The 16,686-nt window shown below is 41.6% G+C and overlaps 1 protein-coding gene across 1 annotated transcript in view; it reads right to left on the reverse strand.

Annotated features, from left to right (window-relative positions):
• cttnbp2 (cortactin binding protein 2) overlaps positions 1-16,686 on the reverse strand; it is an 86,355-nt gene that overhangs the window by 5,885 nt on the left and 63,784 nt on the right. Inside the window, exons 7-19 of the mRNA XM_014338757.2 lie at positions 16,076-16,226; positions 14,523-14,714; positions 13,689-13,806; positions 12,786-13,076; positions 7,828-7,923; positions 5,570-5,649; positions 4,803-4,889; positions 3,561-3,660; positions 3,079-3,255; positions 1,898-2,070; positions 1,396-1,574; positions 656-891; positions 333-524 (exon numbers count right to left, since the gene is read on the reverse strand). Of these exons, the coding sequence (XP_014194243.1) occupies positions 333-524; positions 656-891; positions 1,396-1,574; positions 1,898-2,070; positions 3,079-3,255; positions 3,561-3,660; positions 4,803-4,889; positions 5,570-5,649; positions 7,828-7,923; positions 12,786-13,076; positions 13,689-13,806; positions 14,523-14,714; positions 16,076-16,226 (2,072 nt within the window). The remainder of the gene's footprint in view (positions 1-332; positions 525-655; positions 892-1,395; positions 1,575-1,897; positions 2,071-3,078; positions 3,256-3,560; positions 3,661-4,802; positions 4,890-5,569; positions 5,650-7,827; positions 7,924-12,785; positions 13,077-13,688; positions 13,807-14,522; positions 14,715-16,075; positions 16,227-16,686) is intronic.

Genomic DNA, 16,686 nt, shown 5'->3' on the forward strand with positions numbered 1-16,686 from the left:
CCAGCGAACCAATGCAACTTTTATTTAATCGGGAAAATCATCGAAAAAAGCATTTACAGCTGCAACCTGGACAAAAGCAAAGGTGAACGATGGCAGTAGATAACAAAGTTAAAAACAACAGCATGCATCCACAATCAGGTGCCGGGTGGTGCCACCAGTTACTTTACTGTTATGGACCAGTTTTAGTTAACACTTACAGAATACAATCACGCCTTGATACCTTTAAATTATTCAACTAAACCTGCCCCTCCAAAATGACAATTTTTAAAAGAATATTCCCACAAGTACAAATACATTGTTCATTGTGATCCAATGCAGAGCAGCATTCTTACCCTCTCTGAAGGAACTGCTGCTCCAATTCAAGGCGGGGCTTCCCTTCTTCCGAGGGCTGGTGTTGGATCGTCTCAACTTGCCACTGTCCCGTCCCCTTCTACCTCCTCCGCCGCACATGCTTCCTTTATAGGGGCCAACAGCTGACAGAGGGAACGTGCCACCCTGAAACTCTAGCAGGTATCTGTCGATTTCTGAGGAATAAGGGAAACACTGTCGATCAGTGCATTTTTAATCTCATGTCATGTTTTTTTCCCTGCTCACTTATTTCCTTTGGGAACTTGAGTGAATCAACAGCCAAACATCACATGTGACGCACACGCACCGTGTCGAGGCAGGGGGCATCCCAGGAGTACAGCCTTGTTGACCAGGATGCTGAGAGCGGCTTTCACCACAGCCTGTTGTCCAGCACTCAGCCCACAGTTGCTAAGACATGGTCGTTGTGATGAGGGGGCTGGAGAGTGAGAGGTGGAAGAGGAGGAGCGCTTGGCTGTTACCCGGGAGATGATGGCTTCTTCTACACGGGGGACGACCACAGCATTCCAGAGACGTGCCAGCCACCTGCACATATGTGCACACACGCAAACATGTAAGCTTCCAAGCACGCACACACTTCATAGTTCTTCCCTTAAGTCGTTTCCTGATCTTTTTCCTCTGGCCGCAGATTATCTGGTCAACACTGAGGTCGTTTCAGTTCAGTTTAGAATGTTCATTTATCATAAATGAAGGTAGAAAGATAAACACTTTATATGGAAACAATCATAAATCATTAATGTGTAGAGCAAGCAGCACTTTTTAAAATGTAACCAAATCAACTAAAAGCTCATTTACAACAGATCTACTAAGTAATTCCGTCACTTATGTACAAATATTCACTGATTTTGTGTTTTTCATCACAGCAACTTAAACTACTCTCACCAAGAGGGGGACTGTGCCTCTGTACAGGTCAAACAATCAACAGTGCAGGGCTTCAGCTTTAATTCAAATCGCATAACTCCTTCACTTCACAAATGAGCACTGGAAACAAACTATAATTTTTTTCTAGATAGAGACATGTTCACACACCTTACAACGGCCTGCGCGTTGTTTGGGACCACAGGGCAGGACAGGAAGAGCTGCGGGCCCAGCAAAGCCTCATGGGTCCCCAGACGGGACAGGCAGGCATTGAGCTGCTGCCAAACCTGGCTCACCCACAACACCAACCGCTCCATGACGCCATCAGGAGACCAAAGTCCAGTCCCCATCTGGGGGAAAGAAGCAGGGCAACAGAACTGAATATGTTCTGCTCTTATGATAAAACACCATGTGGCTAAAGTGAAATATCAAAAGGACATATGGGAAGGAATATCACAGACTGGGTTTCCTGTGAACAGTTCTACTATGTTTTTGATCACGTCTCCCTGTGCTACTCTTAATGATCCATTTCCTAACATTTGAGCTTGTTTGGGATTACAGGTGGAAAAAAAAAAAACAACACAATTTTGGTTGTGATTAAAACAAAACCGATCTGGCCATCCACCAAAATGATGCAGTCTCTCTGGCAGCTGCAGCTAAACCTCTGTCTGACCTTGTGAAGCAGCTTTTTGCGGAGGTGCCTTCCCAGCAGGCTGTGCAGTGGCTCCTGATCCCAACGAAAAGTGACCCAGCGGAAATGCTGCTGGAGACGAAGCTCTGCTCCCTGCAGGCGGGGCTTCGATAATGTTGCAATCAGAAAGTTCCCCTCTCGGAAGTGGTGGGGACCTGAGGGAAGGAAGGACAAAACAAAAAAGCTGATTTATTTGGCATCATCTTCCTAGTCAGTCTCTTATATTGTTGTTATTATCTGACTGTTGGTTTTGTGGTCGAGCACAGGGAGCGCGTTCGCTGTCCACTCCACTCTAGGGCCTGCCTGTCTGCCTGCAGTGAGCTATGTTGTCAGATGGAGGCGGTGTACAAAGTATGTCCTACAACCAGTCTGTGGTCCGTGAGTCAGCCACAGAGTGAAGTTCGAACATACAAAGAGCTGAAGTGTTAAAAACAATGAAAAGTGTCCACTGCAGTCACTGTCTGTGCTTTTCATGCTTTATTTTATGATCTTTTACGCTTTTTTGCCGTTCTCCCTTTCTCGGTGAACTCCACTATCACTACCTGGTCTATTCTGGCCCACATACCTACCAATCAAAGTTAGGCAGTTCCATATGTCATCCACTTCCAGTGGCATGCAGTCAGGATCTTGAAAGAGTGCACGGCTGCGTGTCTCGCGTGGGTGAAAACCCCTTGTCCCCTTCTGTCTGAAAAGCTGTGTACAGACGGACACACTTGCAGGACTATAAACCCCACTTAAGACTTCCTGTTTACCGAAGAGCACAGACTCTTGTACAAAACAAATTAAAATTACAGCTGCAAGCTGCAACGACAGGGCTCTGATCGAAACTTTCCATGGCACCTTGGACATGCCCTTCAACGAGAACTCATAAGCTTTGTAATTTAGCTTGGCCAACGTCAGCAGTTGAGACTGACCAAATGTGAAGTTGATCCCATATAAACTCATACACCCCCCCACCCCCAAAATCAGTCAACTTACTGCTGGGCTTAGCGCAGGGATTCAAGAGGATTTTTGTGCCTCTTGGTACCAAATTTCAAACAGCAGTGGGACTAAACGTTTGACATAAAAGTTTCCTCCACCTATGTATGAGACACCAGACCTTATGTGTGTGTGCTTTACTACACTGTCTGTATCTGTGCTACAGGCTCTGTCTGCAGCCATACCAGTGTTCAGGACCAGTGATGAAGCAGCGCTCCTGCTGTCCAGACTGTGGCAGAGGTCTCCAAGCAGGCCTGTTAGGGATGCAGCTTTCTCCAGTCCCTCCAGCAGGACTATCACACAGTGATCAGTATGTCGAGCTGGTAGGCTGACCCCTGACCCCACAGCTGGCACCAGGAAACCTGGAAGAAGAGGAGGAAGGAAAATAAACAGCAATACAACATAAAGCACCATCAATACAAAGACAGGGGAAACTGCACGATCCTAAATGTTGTCACTGCTTTAAATCGCTGTATTTCTGTGAGTTGATCTGAGGCACTTTGAGAGTGGAAGAATGAGTGATTTCCTCCCACCCGACCCTTCCAGAATCAACCATAAAGAGACAGAAAAAAAATTCTTTTGTGCAATAAATGTAGCTGATTAAATTAAACCATGACTTTTAAATATGAAGCTTTCCATCGGTGTGTCTGCTCGTGTGTTTTCCTACCACAGCTGATGAAAGTCTCAAGCAGATGCTCTTTGGTCAGGCTCTCTTCCACCTCCACCCTCACCACGTCACAGCTGAGCCCCCCTGCCTTCTGCTTCGACTGATAGAGATACAAAGAAGAGGTGGGGTGGGGGGAGATGAGTGAAGAAGCACGAAGAGGTAAGAAGGGAGCCCGTTGTCATGGAAACAAAGGAAATGTACGGTTACTATGTGCCGAGTGAAATGGAGCAGGAGGAAATTCTGAATGAGAAAAAAGGGCTTTTCCACATCAGAGCTATCAAAGATATTCCTCTGTCCTTCATTTGCTTTTTAAATATCGTGGCATTTCATTGTGATACACAGCTTTAATAAAAAAAAGAAATCAATAAGTAAATGAATAAAAAGGAATAATTATTACTAAAGCAAGGAAATCATCAAAATAGGCACCACAAATACAGAAGAATGACGATTGCCACATGACTGATTAGACACAAGACACTGTACAGGGCTTTCATATACATGATTCCCTGTGTTTATGTAGGTAATGGTTAATACCGCTCTTATGAGTGAGAATTTCACTTTCTAGTTTAACAGTCGGACAGTTCGGCTTCTGTTCTTAATTCACAATTCTTCAACCTAACCTTACTTTTTCATGTAGCCACATCTTCTTTTGTGTGCACGTGGAAAAATACAGTTTCTGATACCATTACCAGACTAACGTGTCAATGTGAAAGCAGCAGTGATTCAAACAGTTTTTGCCCATGTGCTGGCCAAATATTTAAGAATTAAAAAAAAAGCATCACTGATGATGAATTTGAGTTCCACTGTGTGAGTTCCCTCTATCCCTATTAAATCTGTGGCCTGTGGGAAGGACCAGTGGCTAGCCTTTGGTGTGTTTCATCATGTTGTAATGAGACATTGCATTACTGTTTGCCAGCAATTTCGGTTTCATTGCATCAGCCTGTGCAACAGAGCCAAATGCAACTTTGTTTAAAGATGTAAAGTAGAAGATTTTCCTCAGACTTAACTGTCAGCACTCCCTGACATGGAAGAAACTCACAATTACACCTCAGCTATGAATGAATTTGCTTTCATGAAACTTTACTTCAAAGTAAGACCATGTTCTCTCACACATTCAGCTGTTCAACACTACACCTCCCTTCACATGACTGGCTGAACACACACAGTGGTCAGGTTTTAAGTAGGGGTTGTAGCACTTCTTTGAGAGCGCAGCGCTCCGAAACAGCGTTTAAGCCGTGGTACCTTGATGTAGTGAGCAACCAGACCGGCGATGTACTCCTGACAGCTGCCCTGAAGCCCATGAAAGATGAGGTTACCATACTGCTCCACCTAAACACAGACACAGAAACAGGCAAAGACTGAGCTGACAAGAAGAGAGAATAATGTGGTAGCATGACAGTCTGTCTACATTTAATCCTGTTTTTTAATAACATTTCCAATTGGATTGAGATCTGGTGACTGTGGAGGCCATTTGAATACAGTCAACTCATTGTCACATTCAAGACACCAGTTTGAGTGACTAATATATTGTCCTGCTGGCAGATGGGTACACTGTGGTCATAAAGGGATAGATATGGTCAGCGACAATACTCAGGTAGGCTGTGGAGACACACCCCACACCATTACACCACAACCAGCAGCCTTTTCTATCCAAAAAGCTGCTGGACGAATCTAAGCATTCAAATTCTTTTGCTTGTATACGGGGTTCTGCCATGGATTCTTTTATCTACACATGCTATTATCTCCTCCCCCCCTTTTTAAAACAAACATCTGTGATGACAAAATGCCTGCTTTTGATGCAGCCAGCAGGGGGCAGCATAGCTGCTAGAAAATCACACCCTCCATTTCCTTTCATCTGTCCATCACCCACTCCTCTTTCTTTGCCATCTCTCTCACTAATGGTGTATCACTTCCTCTGTATTTTTCCAGCATCTTACTCACCAAATCCCCCCAATCCCTCACACTCCTTTGTGTGTATTTGCATAAATGTGTGCAATGTGCGCGCTTACCAGGCGGACATAGTTGTGCAGCAGTGGCAGGGGGAAGAGGGATTCCAGAGCCAATTCATCGAGGCATGACTCAGACAGACCTGTCAAAAAAAACCCCACAGACACACAAATAAATCCTCAAATCCAATCTGCTTTACATGCGAGGCTCCTCTATGCGAGCCGAACCTCAAGGTGCCCTTGGAATAAGAATGTCCTAAAAACTAAAAACAGCGTGTTTAATAGCCACATTATTTATTTCCTCAGTGCTTTTAGCTACAGGCCTGCAATACAGTAAATGTAAACACTGCTGTCAGTAAATCAGAGCAGAGTGAGGGTATGGTCTACGTGGATATTTACTAATAGCTCTTAATGCTTTCTGCCAGTGAGCGGGATGAATTACAGTTGTGAGAGGTTTAAATCCACACGCTGAGGAATCTCAGTCACTCATCCTTCCTCAAAGATTTTCACCTAAACCACAGTTTTTAGATGAACTGGAATAATTCTCGACACAATCTCTGAAAGCTTTGTCACTATATTTAACATATCTAAACATTAGTTGAATCTAAATCTTTACGATCTTTCATATAAAATACAGAAGATCATTTGCTTCAAAAGCAAACTGTGGATGTTGTCCCAGTCTGCCCTTCATAAGGAGTAAACACAGGGGTCAGTGAAGTCAGCTGCCTCTGTTTACAGAGTCATTTACAAGATAATTTGCAATTGCAGGCAATGAGTCGAAGGCTGTGAGGGCAAAGTAAAAACAGAAACAGAAGCTATTTAAATAAGGCTGTACGTATGCCAGTACTGTGGAGTTGGATCGTTGGGATGATAATGTGAAGGATATTTCAAGACATCAAAACCTGCTTTTAGGTATGTCTGCCAGCATCTCACGTGCATTAAAGTGAAGAATGTACAAAGAAATGTAGACAAAGAAACAAGTTAGAGCCGTATCTAATATGGGACCACGTCTGGACTCAATCAGAACCGACAGGTTCAGATTCCATATGATTTGTCCTGCTCCAAAAAGTGAGCTGATTCAGTCTCGTCCTGTCCCAGATTCCCAAAAACCATGAAATATGAAAGGACCGACACATTTCTGCTGTTAATCTGAAAAAAGAAAACGAGTCTGGGGGGCTCGGTATGCTTTGTGGTAGAGGCTGTTTTCCAAATTTCCTCAGATAGTTAAAATTTGTATATTTTTTTCAGGATTTGGGGCTTTTTGAAGCTTCGAGAGCATAATTTACATGATATGTGATATCAAAAGCGTTGCCGTCTGAAATGTGCTGTGTGAAAAAAAAAGAAAAAAGAACGTGTAATAAGCCAAAGCTTCAGCCTTCATCTGCTCACTGAGTATTTGCTTTATTTGTTTTATTTACTTCCATGGGAATTTTGTCATTGATTAAAAAGGTTATTGCATTCATTTTGTTTTTAAAGAGGATCAGTGAGCGTGGCTGCAGAAGGAAAGCGATGAAGCACAAACCTTTCAGTAGCTCAAAGAAAGCAGTTATGATTAAATATGTAAAAGAACACGCACAGAGAGAGAGATTTTGGATGCATGTTATTTCAGGATCAACCTAAATTGAATTTCCTTAGATCTGATGGTAGATACAGCAGAAAGCCAGAAGGAGAATACAGACCAGACGTTGCTAAAAGCACACAAAAGTGTCAACTAACTGCTTTAGTCACACAGTCTACAGTACACATAGGAATCCTGGATGCAAACTTAAAGAAACAGACCAAAAAAGATTCAGGTGATGATGATCTAAAGATCGCACTGTTCCTTTTCCAGGGTGGAATGTTTTTAAAGATGTTTGCTATACAATCATTCCACCCTGCAAGAACAGCAGCTTAAAGAAATCATTAATACCTGCTAACATAAGCTGAAAGTTGTATTTCACTGTGTAGGGATCGTGACTTAAATGTAGGCCTGAGCACAGAGCTGGTGTTGCATCACTCAAATAGTGAATTTGATTAATTATAATCTTTTATTTATTCAACATTACATTTAAAATGGGTATTGTTTCATGAGACTAATTATTCTGAAAAATGTTCTGGCTAGAGTTTTCCTTCATGTGGTGCGGCTCAGTAGGTAGAGCCTGTTACAACACTGCCTACGCTGCAAATGCATCCAAACAGATTTGTTGGGCCCTTTCATCCACCAAATGGCATTTGTTACCAGTGATGGCAGCTCTGATTCTGGTGTGTGCTCTGAGCTGCTGAATGAGCACCGACTCTGATTGCCAGGTTTTTTCGTGTTGCGTTTTTTTTTTTTTTGTTACCTTTGAGGCGGATGGTGATGCACTGGCTGAGAGGTTTCCTGACCAGGTCCCAGGGGGATACAGGCAGCTCCTGACCTGGTAACCACTCAGTATCTCCTGGAAGAAAAAATAAAACCAGACCCATTACAATCACACAATCTGAGCACACAGTTGTTAAACAAACAGTTTACTCATATGGTGACACAAAAGGACTGCATACACAATTATAAGCAGCCTATTGTGTAGTTTATCAGCATGTTATGTAGTTGTCCTTATCTGTTCTGCCTATTTGTGGCATACGTGTATTAGAAGATGGGAATTTTATATACGTGTAATATAACAAGGCCAGAGACGGAAGAAAAGAGTAGAAAGAAGAAAAATGGGCAAAACAGGAGAAACGATGAGAATAAAAGAAAGTGCAAATAAAGCATAACAGGTCACCAACTGGTGCATTGGCAACAGTCAAAAGACAAAGAGCTACTGAAAAAATAACAGATACACAAACAAACATAGGATCTTCTCTGTGTGTGTGGGTGTGACTGTTTGTCACGAAACGTACTTGATAATGAGGGTGGGAAGCCATAACAACACCCCCCAGGAGACCCGGACCGCCCACAGCCCCCCATCAGCACTGAAGAACCAAGGCCACATGTCCTGATGATAACTGCATGCCCTCCCTAGATGGAGCCTCCGCAGCCAAAGGGCAAGAACGCCAAAAGATCAGAGGCAACGGCCAGCTGATCCACCAGACACGAACCATGAATTTAAGTATTTTAATAAAATACAAATGTTTTTGTGAATGTCATTCATGTAAAAGAAAACAAAATTATAATTACAAAAATCATTTTATTGATTTCAAAATATCTCCGATCGTCCCAGTTTGCGTCACAATAACCTTAAACAAAATGTTCACCACCAGGGGGCAATGTTTTACCAGTGAGTGTGCTGACATTTTTTTCAGGAGTGCTCCTGTTCTTTAAACTTTTTTTAAATTTATTTTTTCATTCCAAGACACTGTGGCTCTTGATTGCGTTCCGTGTTGTCATAACGGGTGGCTGTAGCTCAGGTGGCAGAGCGGATCAGCCACTAACCAGAAGGTCGGTGGTTCGATCCCAGGCTGCTCCAGTCTGCATGCCAAATATCCTTGGGCAAGACCCCATGTTGCTCTCCGATGCATCCATCGGAGTGTGAATGTGTATGAATGTTAGATACTTAGCACTTAAGCTTAGAAGTGCTTGTGTGAATGGGTGTGATTGGGTGTATAAAGCGCTTTGAGTGCTCAGACAGAGTAGAAAAGCACTATATAAGAACCAGTCCATTTACCATAAATAAGAATCTATTTTTATGACTATGTTGATTCATTGCCCGATCTTGTGGTTCAAATTGATATTACATGAAAGTATACCCCAGCTATGCTTACTGTGAGCGCTCAAGTCATATAACATGCTTGCAGTATTTTCCTGCAAGCAAGCACTTGCAGAAGAAAACCTTTCAGGAAGAAATCTTCTGACACAGGAAGAAGTCTCCGACCGAACCAGTAACTGCACTGCTTCATACGTATTAACCAATTCTCATAACATCAGGGGAGGAGCAGCTTAATGCAATTGCCCTGAAAGCTGTCCCACTGCCGGCTGAATAAACATTCAGTGAACGTGAACTAAAGAATGTGGAACACTTAAAAAGTTCAATATAAAAACAGTGCTGCACATTTTATTAAATTATTATTATTAGTAGTAGTAAAGCTGTGGTAGTACAAAAGCACTGCAACTTTTGTAGGATTGTACTACTGTAGTGGCTTTACAATACTATTCTGTAGTCACCAAGTTTGGGGACATTAAAACGCAGCTGTGAGGCTAACATTTCACCTAAAGAGCCAATGACAGATGACTTCGATGAACAGTGTTCAGTAAAACTGCCAGAAGTTGGGGCTAAATTGCCCTGTGCTGACTAGAGTTTGTGCTTTTGTACAAGTCTCCATTTGTACTGCAAACTGAGACTCAGCTACACTTTCACTTCAACCCAGAGACAAACTGTTCAGGAAAAGGGTTGAGAGTTTTCTCACTGACTGGACATCCAACTTCCTTTTTTAAAATTATATTTAAAAAAATATTTTCACACTACTGCAGCAACAGTTTCCACAGCAAAGGCAACAAATGAACGATGTAAGGCATGGGACTAACACTGCTCCCAGACCAGCCTGGCAGTAGCTGATACTAACCTGATTAGTGATGATTATTTGTACATTTTTCAATTAATTAGTAAAAATAGCAATAATCATCAGTACAAACCCCCAAAATATTTAGTTGCAGTAAAAACAGAAATTAGGAAAGCAACACATACATCTGAATCTAAAAGGAACACATATCTGCCATTTTTAGGTGTTCTGAAAAGCTCAAAAATGTCACAAAGAAAAACAGATTCACAATTTAAATACTGGGAGCGGTCTTTTTTCTTCTTCTTCTGATTTTAAATTTGAACAAAGATTAACGCTAAGCGATTAGTATTCAAATATTCAGATACCAATAATTTAGTTTCCCTGTTTGTGTTTGCTATTCATTCTGTTTTTGCCCCAGGCAAACAAAAACAACAGTTAAATGTCATGTTACTGTTAAATCATAAACTGTTAAATAAAGGTTTTTCATATTATCATCACGCCATCTTTGCTGTGACACAACAGCACCGATACGGGTAAATGTCATTGTATCAGCAAGTCATCAATGCCAACATCCTTACCTGGAGCAGATTTGCGTCTGTCCCTAATTTTTTAATCAGCTATATTAATCGAATTCCCCGCAAATGCAGCAATTTGATCTTGTGCAGAATATTTCTGCAACTCTCAACTTATAACGTCATTAAATTTCACTCATCTAATAAAACAATAACTCACAAAAACTGAGACGTGTAAATAGTTGCAGAAGTCGGCGCTCAACATAAAGGTAGCTGAATTCAATGTAAACACCCCGCTAAAAAGCCCAGCATTGAGCAACAAAAGCACAAAGGGAAATGTATGCGATGTGCTGAAACAAATGAGACGTGGATGGAGACTCTCAGATAGAAAGTCAGACACCAAAAAGTGTCTCTGTGTCTTAAGTTTGATCCCGGTTGACACAGAAGACTGGCATTTTCTCCTAAATTGCCGTCTTCCTCCCCTTTCTTTGATCCCTTCCCCCCCAACTTCATGCATTATGCATCCCTCTTCTGCTCATGCTTTCTTTCATCATCAGCCCCAAAACACACACAGAAGCCTAGCAGTCGCTAAGCCTCTTTAGAGACAGTAACAGCACGAGAGACAGTAAATGTGTGACAGAGAGGTGTAACAAGAGACTACAGCAAAGAGACGAGCAGTCCTTTGCTGGCCGAGGACATCGATTTCCTTTTTATCAGTCTGGAATTCAGAGGGACCTTTACTGCAACACACGCACACACAAACGCACACACGTAACTCTAGCCCTGAATAAGCCTCAAGCTCAAGAAAGGACTGGCTTCATAGGGTGACATTTGAGGACCAAAAAGGACACAAACATAGGCGCAGCACATAGACTCTCCACATTTCCCAAAAGATTAAATATTCATTATTTCAAAGAAGAAGAAGAAGAAGAAAATCATGTGAGAAGCTCTGAGCATCAAGCCAAACAAATATAGTCTCACAGCAGATGGCTACAGCTGAACATACAGGAAGCTGATAAAAGATTCTACTGTGGATACATTTATACAGACTACAAGCACTCAGTAGAATGCTTTTACACAAATTGTCCACTTTTTCTTCTGGACTAGTTTGTAGCAATAAAAAACAAGCAGTCTGGGGATGGACATCTCTGCCAAGGCTGAAAGCCTCCACTGCATGCATGAAATTTTGAACCCAGAATGTTTTTTTCTTGAGCACATCAAAACAATGCCACCCAATCCTTCCTTTTTTCAAATTTAATATGCATTTATAAGGATGTGATAAGAAATTTCTAATTTTGTTCAAGTGCACAATAGTAAAGAATCCTTCTAAAACCTCTGAGCTCAGCCTCCAATAAAAATAGCACCCAAAGCCTAACTAACTAGTAAGAAAGTAAGAAACTGAACTAATGACAAAACCAAAAATTGTTTTTATTGACATGCTGATGTAGCTGATCTGACTGACTGAATAACTTTAGCTTCAGGTGTAATCAGTAAATATCTCCAAATGAACAACCAGACCAGGAAATCCTGTTAGATGTGACAGTCATTGTTTGTTCTCCAGTTGTGCTTTTAAATCTAATTATTTTAGGTGATAGCCAATGGTTTGTTCTCCATATGGACTTTTTACCTGCATGTAGCCAAAGTACACCCACTGATAGCAGTGTTACTGCTCGGACTGCAAATTTACTACAATCAGAGCTAAAAAAGACTTCATGCAAGCAAAAGTTTGCAGTTTTAGAAAAATAATGCAATACAGTGGCTAATGACTACTTCATATGACCGTAACGAAGCTTCTATTTGTTTTAGTGTATTAATTCAAGGAGTTTGTTACCTTTACACTGCAAGGACAGCCACTGCCAACATTAATCTGTACTTAAATGAGACAGATGCACAACAAGCTAAACCCTATCGCACTCTTTATCCCATTTAAGGGCATGCAGCCTCTGTAATAGAGCAGATACATGAAAGAGTAGCAGCTTTTACACCAATAGAACGAAAACATAGATGAGTCCTATTCTTTGTCCTTTCCTTTTGCTTTGAGAAGATTACTGAGCCAAATGACACCAAGTTCAAGGAAGATTAAAGGATGTACACAAGGACGGGAGTGCATGAAAGGATGAAGAAAGGATATATGGCAGGTAAAAGAGAAAAAAAAGAGTAAAGAGTGAAAGAAAACAGATGTAAGAATTCTAAGTGTGTTAGGAAGGTGAGAAAGATGAGGCAAAGATGCAAAGGAAGGACAAGAAAGACAAAGCAGTGAAGGAACAACAGAGGGATAGAAATATAGAGAACAGGATAGAGTGTTTCTTCACCTATGAGGACGGAGGCGATACTGGCAGGACTGAGGCCTAGTGGGGGGCGCTGCATCTCTTCTCTGGCCATCTGAGATTCTCCACACAGGATCTGGAGGTGGGATGTGAAGGTGTGGCTAAGGGCAGCACTTAGCTGGGCCCAGTGTGTTGAACGATCAACCGACACTCTGCCCAGCACCCAGTGGGTACCGGGGAGCCCCTTCGCCACATCCTCTTCTAAGGCCTCAATGGGGCACATGGACCCTGTCCCTCCTCCTGAACACTGGAGATAAACCTGGACCCGATAGAATTCTGTGAAGACAAAGGAGAAGAAAAGCATGTGCACAGAGTGGGAAGAACATCAGCGATGTGTGCAATTACATAAGGAGTTAAAGCCACATTTACGACACGTATTTTTGCAATAATAACACAAGCTGAAAAGAAGACCTCCGTGTGATACTTTTAATTTAATGTTGCACACAAAATGAGCAATGCAGTGGCTTACCCAAAAAGCCTTCAAGCAACCAACACAGCAGTAAACAGATAAAGTACTCCACCTCCTTCCCCACACATCACACCATGGTGACTGGGTGCAGTTTTCACAGTTTCAGTTGCACAGTGGGGGAATAACCTGGAGACTACAGCTAACTTTCAGTTTTACCTTCAGATGAAAGTTTTCTGCATCAGCTGGCTAAATTTAATTTTGTTTGAATGTAAGCAGGCAGCTTAGATTCAACCAGCTTGTGTATCTTGCCTCAACTGCACCAATAAAAATGATGCCCCAAACTGCAAAACCTAGTTCCTGGATAAGTATAATGTGGTTCAGAGGTGCACAAGGAGGTGATCCTCCAGATCAGCCAAATTAAAATCATGATTAGTTTTTGTGTGTAGATAGACACACAGCAAACACAGGCAGCTACTCACGGAGGTTTTCAAGCAGATCTTTGCAGTCATCAGTTGCCACGTCATGAATAGTGCGATTACACTTATCCCTCCTCTCAATGTCCTGTTCGCTGTGACTGCACAGCACCTCCAGACACTCCTATACACACAAAACAATAAGAATAAACAAAAAAATGTATTTTCTCAACATACCGGAGACTTTCCACCCCGACTGAAAGTCTAAGAATTTGTATTACGGGGATGCGATCACATTATTTTTTTGTCTTTATCTCTATACTAGTCATATATTCTAGCAGAAATGCAAACTCGTCTATCTATTATTCAGTTTTGGGCTGCCTGTATTCCTCAATTTCTTGTCCTTAGCTGACGGGAGTGGTACCCAGTGTTGTCATCTGCTGCTGTAGCTTGTCTGCTTCAAGGTTTGACATGTTCTGCATTCAGAAACGCTTTTCTGCATACTTTGGTTGTAGTGAGCAATTATTTGAGCTATTTTTTGATCTGATCTCTGGCATTAACACTTTCACGCACAGAACTCACTAGATATTGTCTCTCTCTATAAATCCTAGACATGGCTATGTGGAAAAATTCCAGCAGGTCAGCAGTTTCTGAATAATCAGATCCTCACATTTGACACCAAAGTCACTTTTCATCCTCATTCTGATGCTCAGTTTGAACTTCAGCAGGTCCTCTTTATCATCAGCAGGTTCATATGAGGAATTATAGAGTGAATATGAATGCAAAAAGCCAAAAAAAGTAGGAGGAGGTTGAAAAGCTCTGTAAACATGCGAGGAGTTGACAGGAATCTTCCACATGCAGACTCGTTATAATCATATACATATTTTTTACAATTGTTACCTTAAGGCCCAGGGCAGCAGCCATGTGTGCAGCCGTCCAGCCATCACTGTTGGCCTGGTTCAGCAGGGCAGCAGGCAGTGCCAAGGTGGCAGGAGTCACAGTGGGGTCACTTTGGGGTGGGTGGTATAGGAGGAGACGCAGCATGTCGGCGTGTCCCGAGCGCACAGCAGCATGTAAGGCTGTGCAGTTGTCCTGCAGAGAGATAAAGGTGAGTTGTGTTGTGTTGGAGTTCAACTGACAGAATCTATTAGCGATACCTGACACCTTTCAAGTGAAGTGAAGGTGTTACACACTCATATCAACTCTGTTGCTTAGAATAATAGATGGTGGTGATTTTGTTTAACTAACTAAGTTTTAGTGGTTTCAGTTTATACGAAGCATTAACAAGAAAAAAACAACCCACAAACACCCAAAAGACCGAAAGACAATTCAATTCAGACTTTTTGCCATTTTCTAGTTACAGGATAAAAAAAAACAATGAAACAAAAGATTTTGAAGAAAGAAGACTACACATTCAAGCTGTACTCTTAACCCAGTTCAGGCCTCAATGTAAATCATCACATTTGACTGAACACACTGGCCAACATTTTCTTGTGGCTAAAAATACCTCCACACTCAAAAGCTTAGATATGCTATAGAGACTCTGGCAGCTCTCTGGCTCAGCAGGGAAGTCAGACTAAATGAAGACCAAAGCAGGTAACTAAATATAGGGGCTTTGTCACACACTGTCACAGTAACTAGCAGGCTCCTATGGTTACCATGGAAATCCAGAAAGCCCATACATCAAAGGGCTCTCAGCAGAGAACAACCCCCCAGAGAAAGCTGCGATCCTTTATGTGAAATGGACAAAGTGTTTAACAGTGAACATCATTAGTAACAAGTGACTAAATGGAAAAATGTGGAAAGGGGGACAGCGGTGTGTGTTTTAATGAAAGGATTACATTCTGTGCAGTATTATCCAGAATATACGCTCAGGGCAAAATTATTAAACGAGGATTAAAACTGTAGCAAAGTGTGGTTTTTGTGAAATCACACACTTATGAACTTTTAACACAATATTATATGCGAACGGTACATCTTCTCACTTATTATGCAAATTATGACTTTCAAATCTGAAAATTGTCCAAACATCAGTTACATCGGCAAGCAATTTAAAACATTAGCGTTAAAGCATCTTATAACACTTTGAAACATCTGTAAGGAACTGATGATGTAAAAAAACAAAACAAAAAAACAAAAAGATATTACCATGAGCCAACAACCTAAAAAAAAAAAAAGCCTATATAGCTAAATTACACTTTTCAATGAAATGAATGCTCGTTTATTTTGATCTACATGAGCTGAACTGTTGTGAACTTGTACTGCAGTGAAACACATGCTACTAACTTACAAGTAATTTTAATCTGTAAACAAAAAAAGATATCTAGTTGGTGGATATTATTATTATTTTTAAGACAAATGAGCATGGCTATCTATACAAGTCACAGGAAACCAGGTTTTCCTATTACGTAGAAGTCAAACAAATTCATTATTGAGTCTTAAGTTATACTTACCACAGTAGTCAGTGAGCGATCAGCTCCAGTGCTTAGCAGGACCTGGGCACAGTCCAGCCTTCCTGCCTCACAGGCCAGGAAGAGTGATGTCTGCCCCCCCACTGCCACTGTGTCTACAGCAGCTCCTGCAGTCAACAGCACCTCCACACAGCTGAAAAGAGTTCGGCAATGTTAGTAACGCAAGAGGCGAATAAACTTGGAAAGTATTCATTATCATTCAGCTCATTCAGCTGACTAAATTAAAAGTGAAACATTACAAATGATATAAAGGACATATAACAACAATGGTGGTATCCCATGGGTATCTAAATCAATTTACGTGTCAAAATTATGGCCAAATAAAACCAAAGTGCTTCAAATGACAGCAATCAAAGATTAAATTACATTAATGTATACAAATTCTGGTAATTATTCGAGATATTTTGTTGCATTTATTCTTTACTAATCATTTACAGTTGTTACTCCTTATGGCACACCACCTGTTAACAGCCATGGGAAGACATCATTCACATCAGTCTGCTACAAAACTGATGGGAGTCCAGATCATCTCAGGAACACTAAGCCTGTCAGCTAACACTGGGACTAAGTCATGATACCCAAGGGGGAAAAAA

Source organism: Haplochromis burtoni, unplaced genomic scaffold (genome assembly GCF_018398535.1).
Source record: "Haplochromis burtoni strain Fernald_Lab_line unplaced genomic scaffold, NCSU_Asbu1 Contig_248, whole genome shotgun sequence".
In the NCBI taxonomy this organism is placed as follows: Eukaryota; Metazoa; Chordata; class Actinopteri; order Cichliformes; family Cichlidae; genus Haplochromis; species Haplochromis burtoni.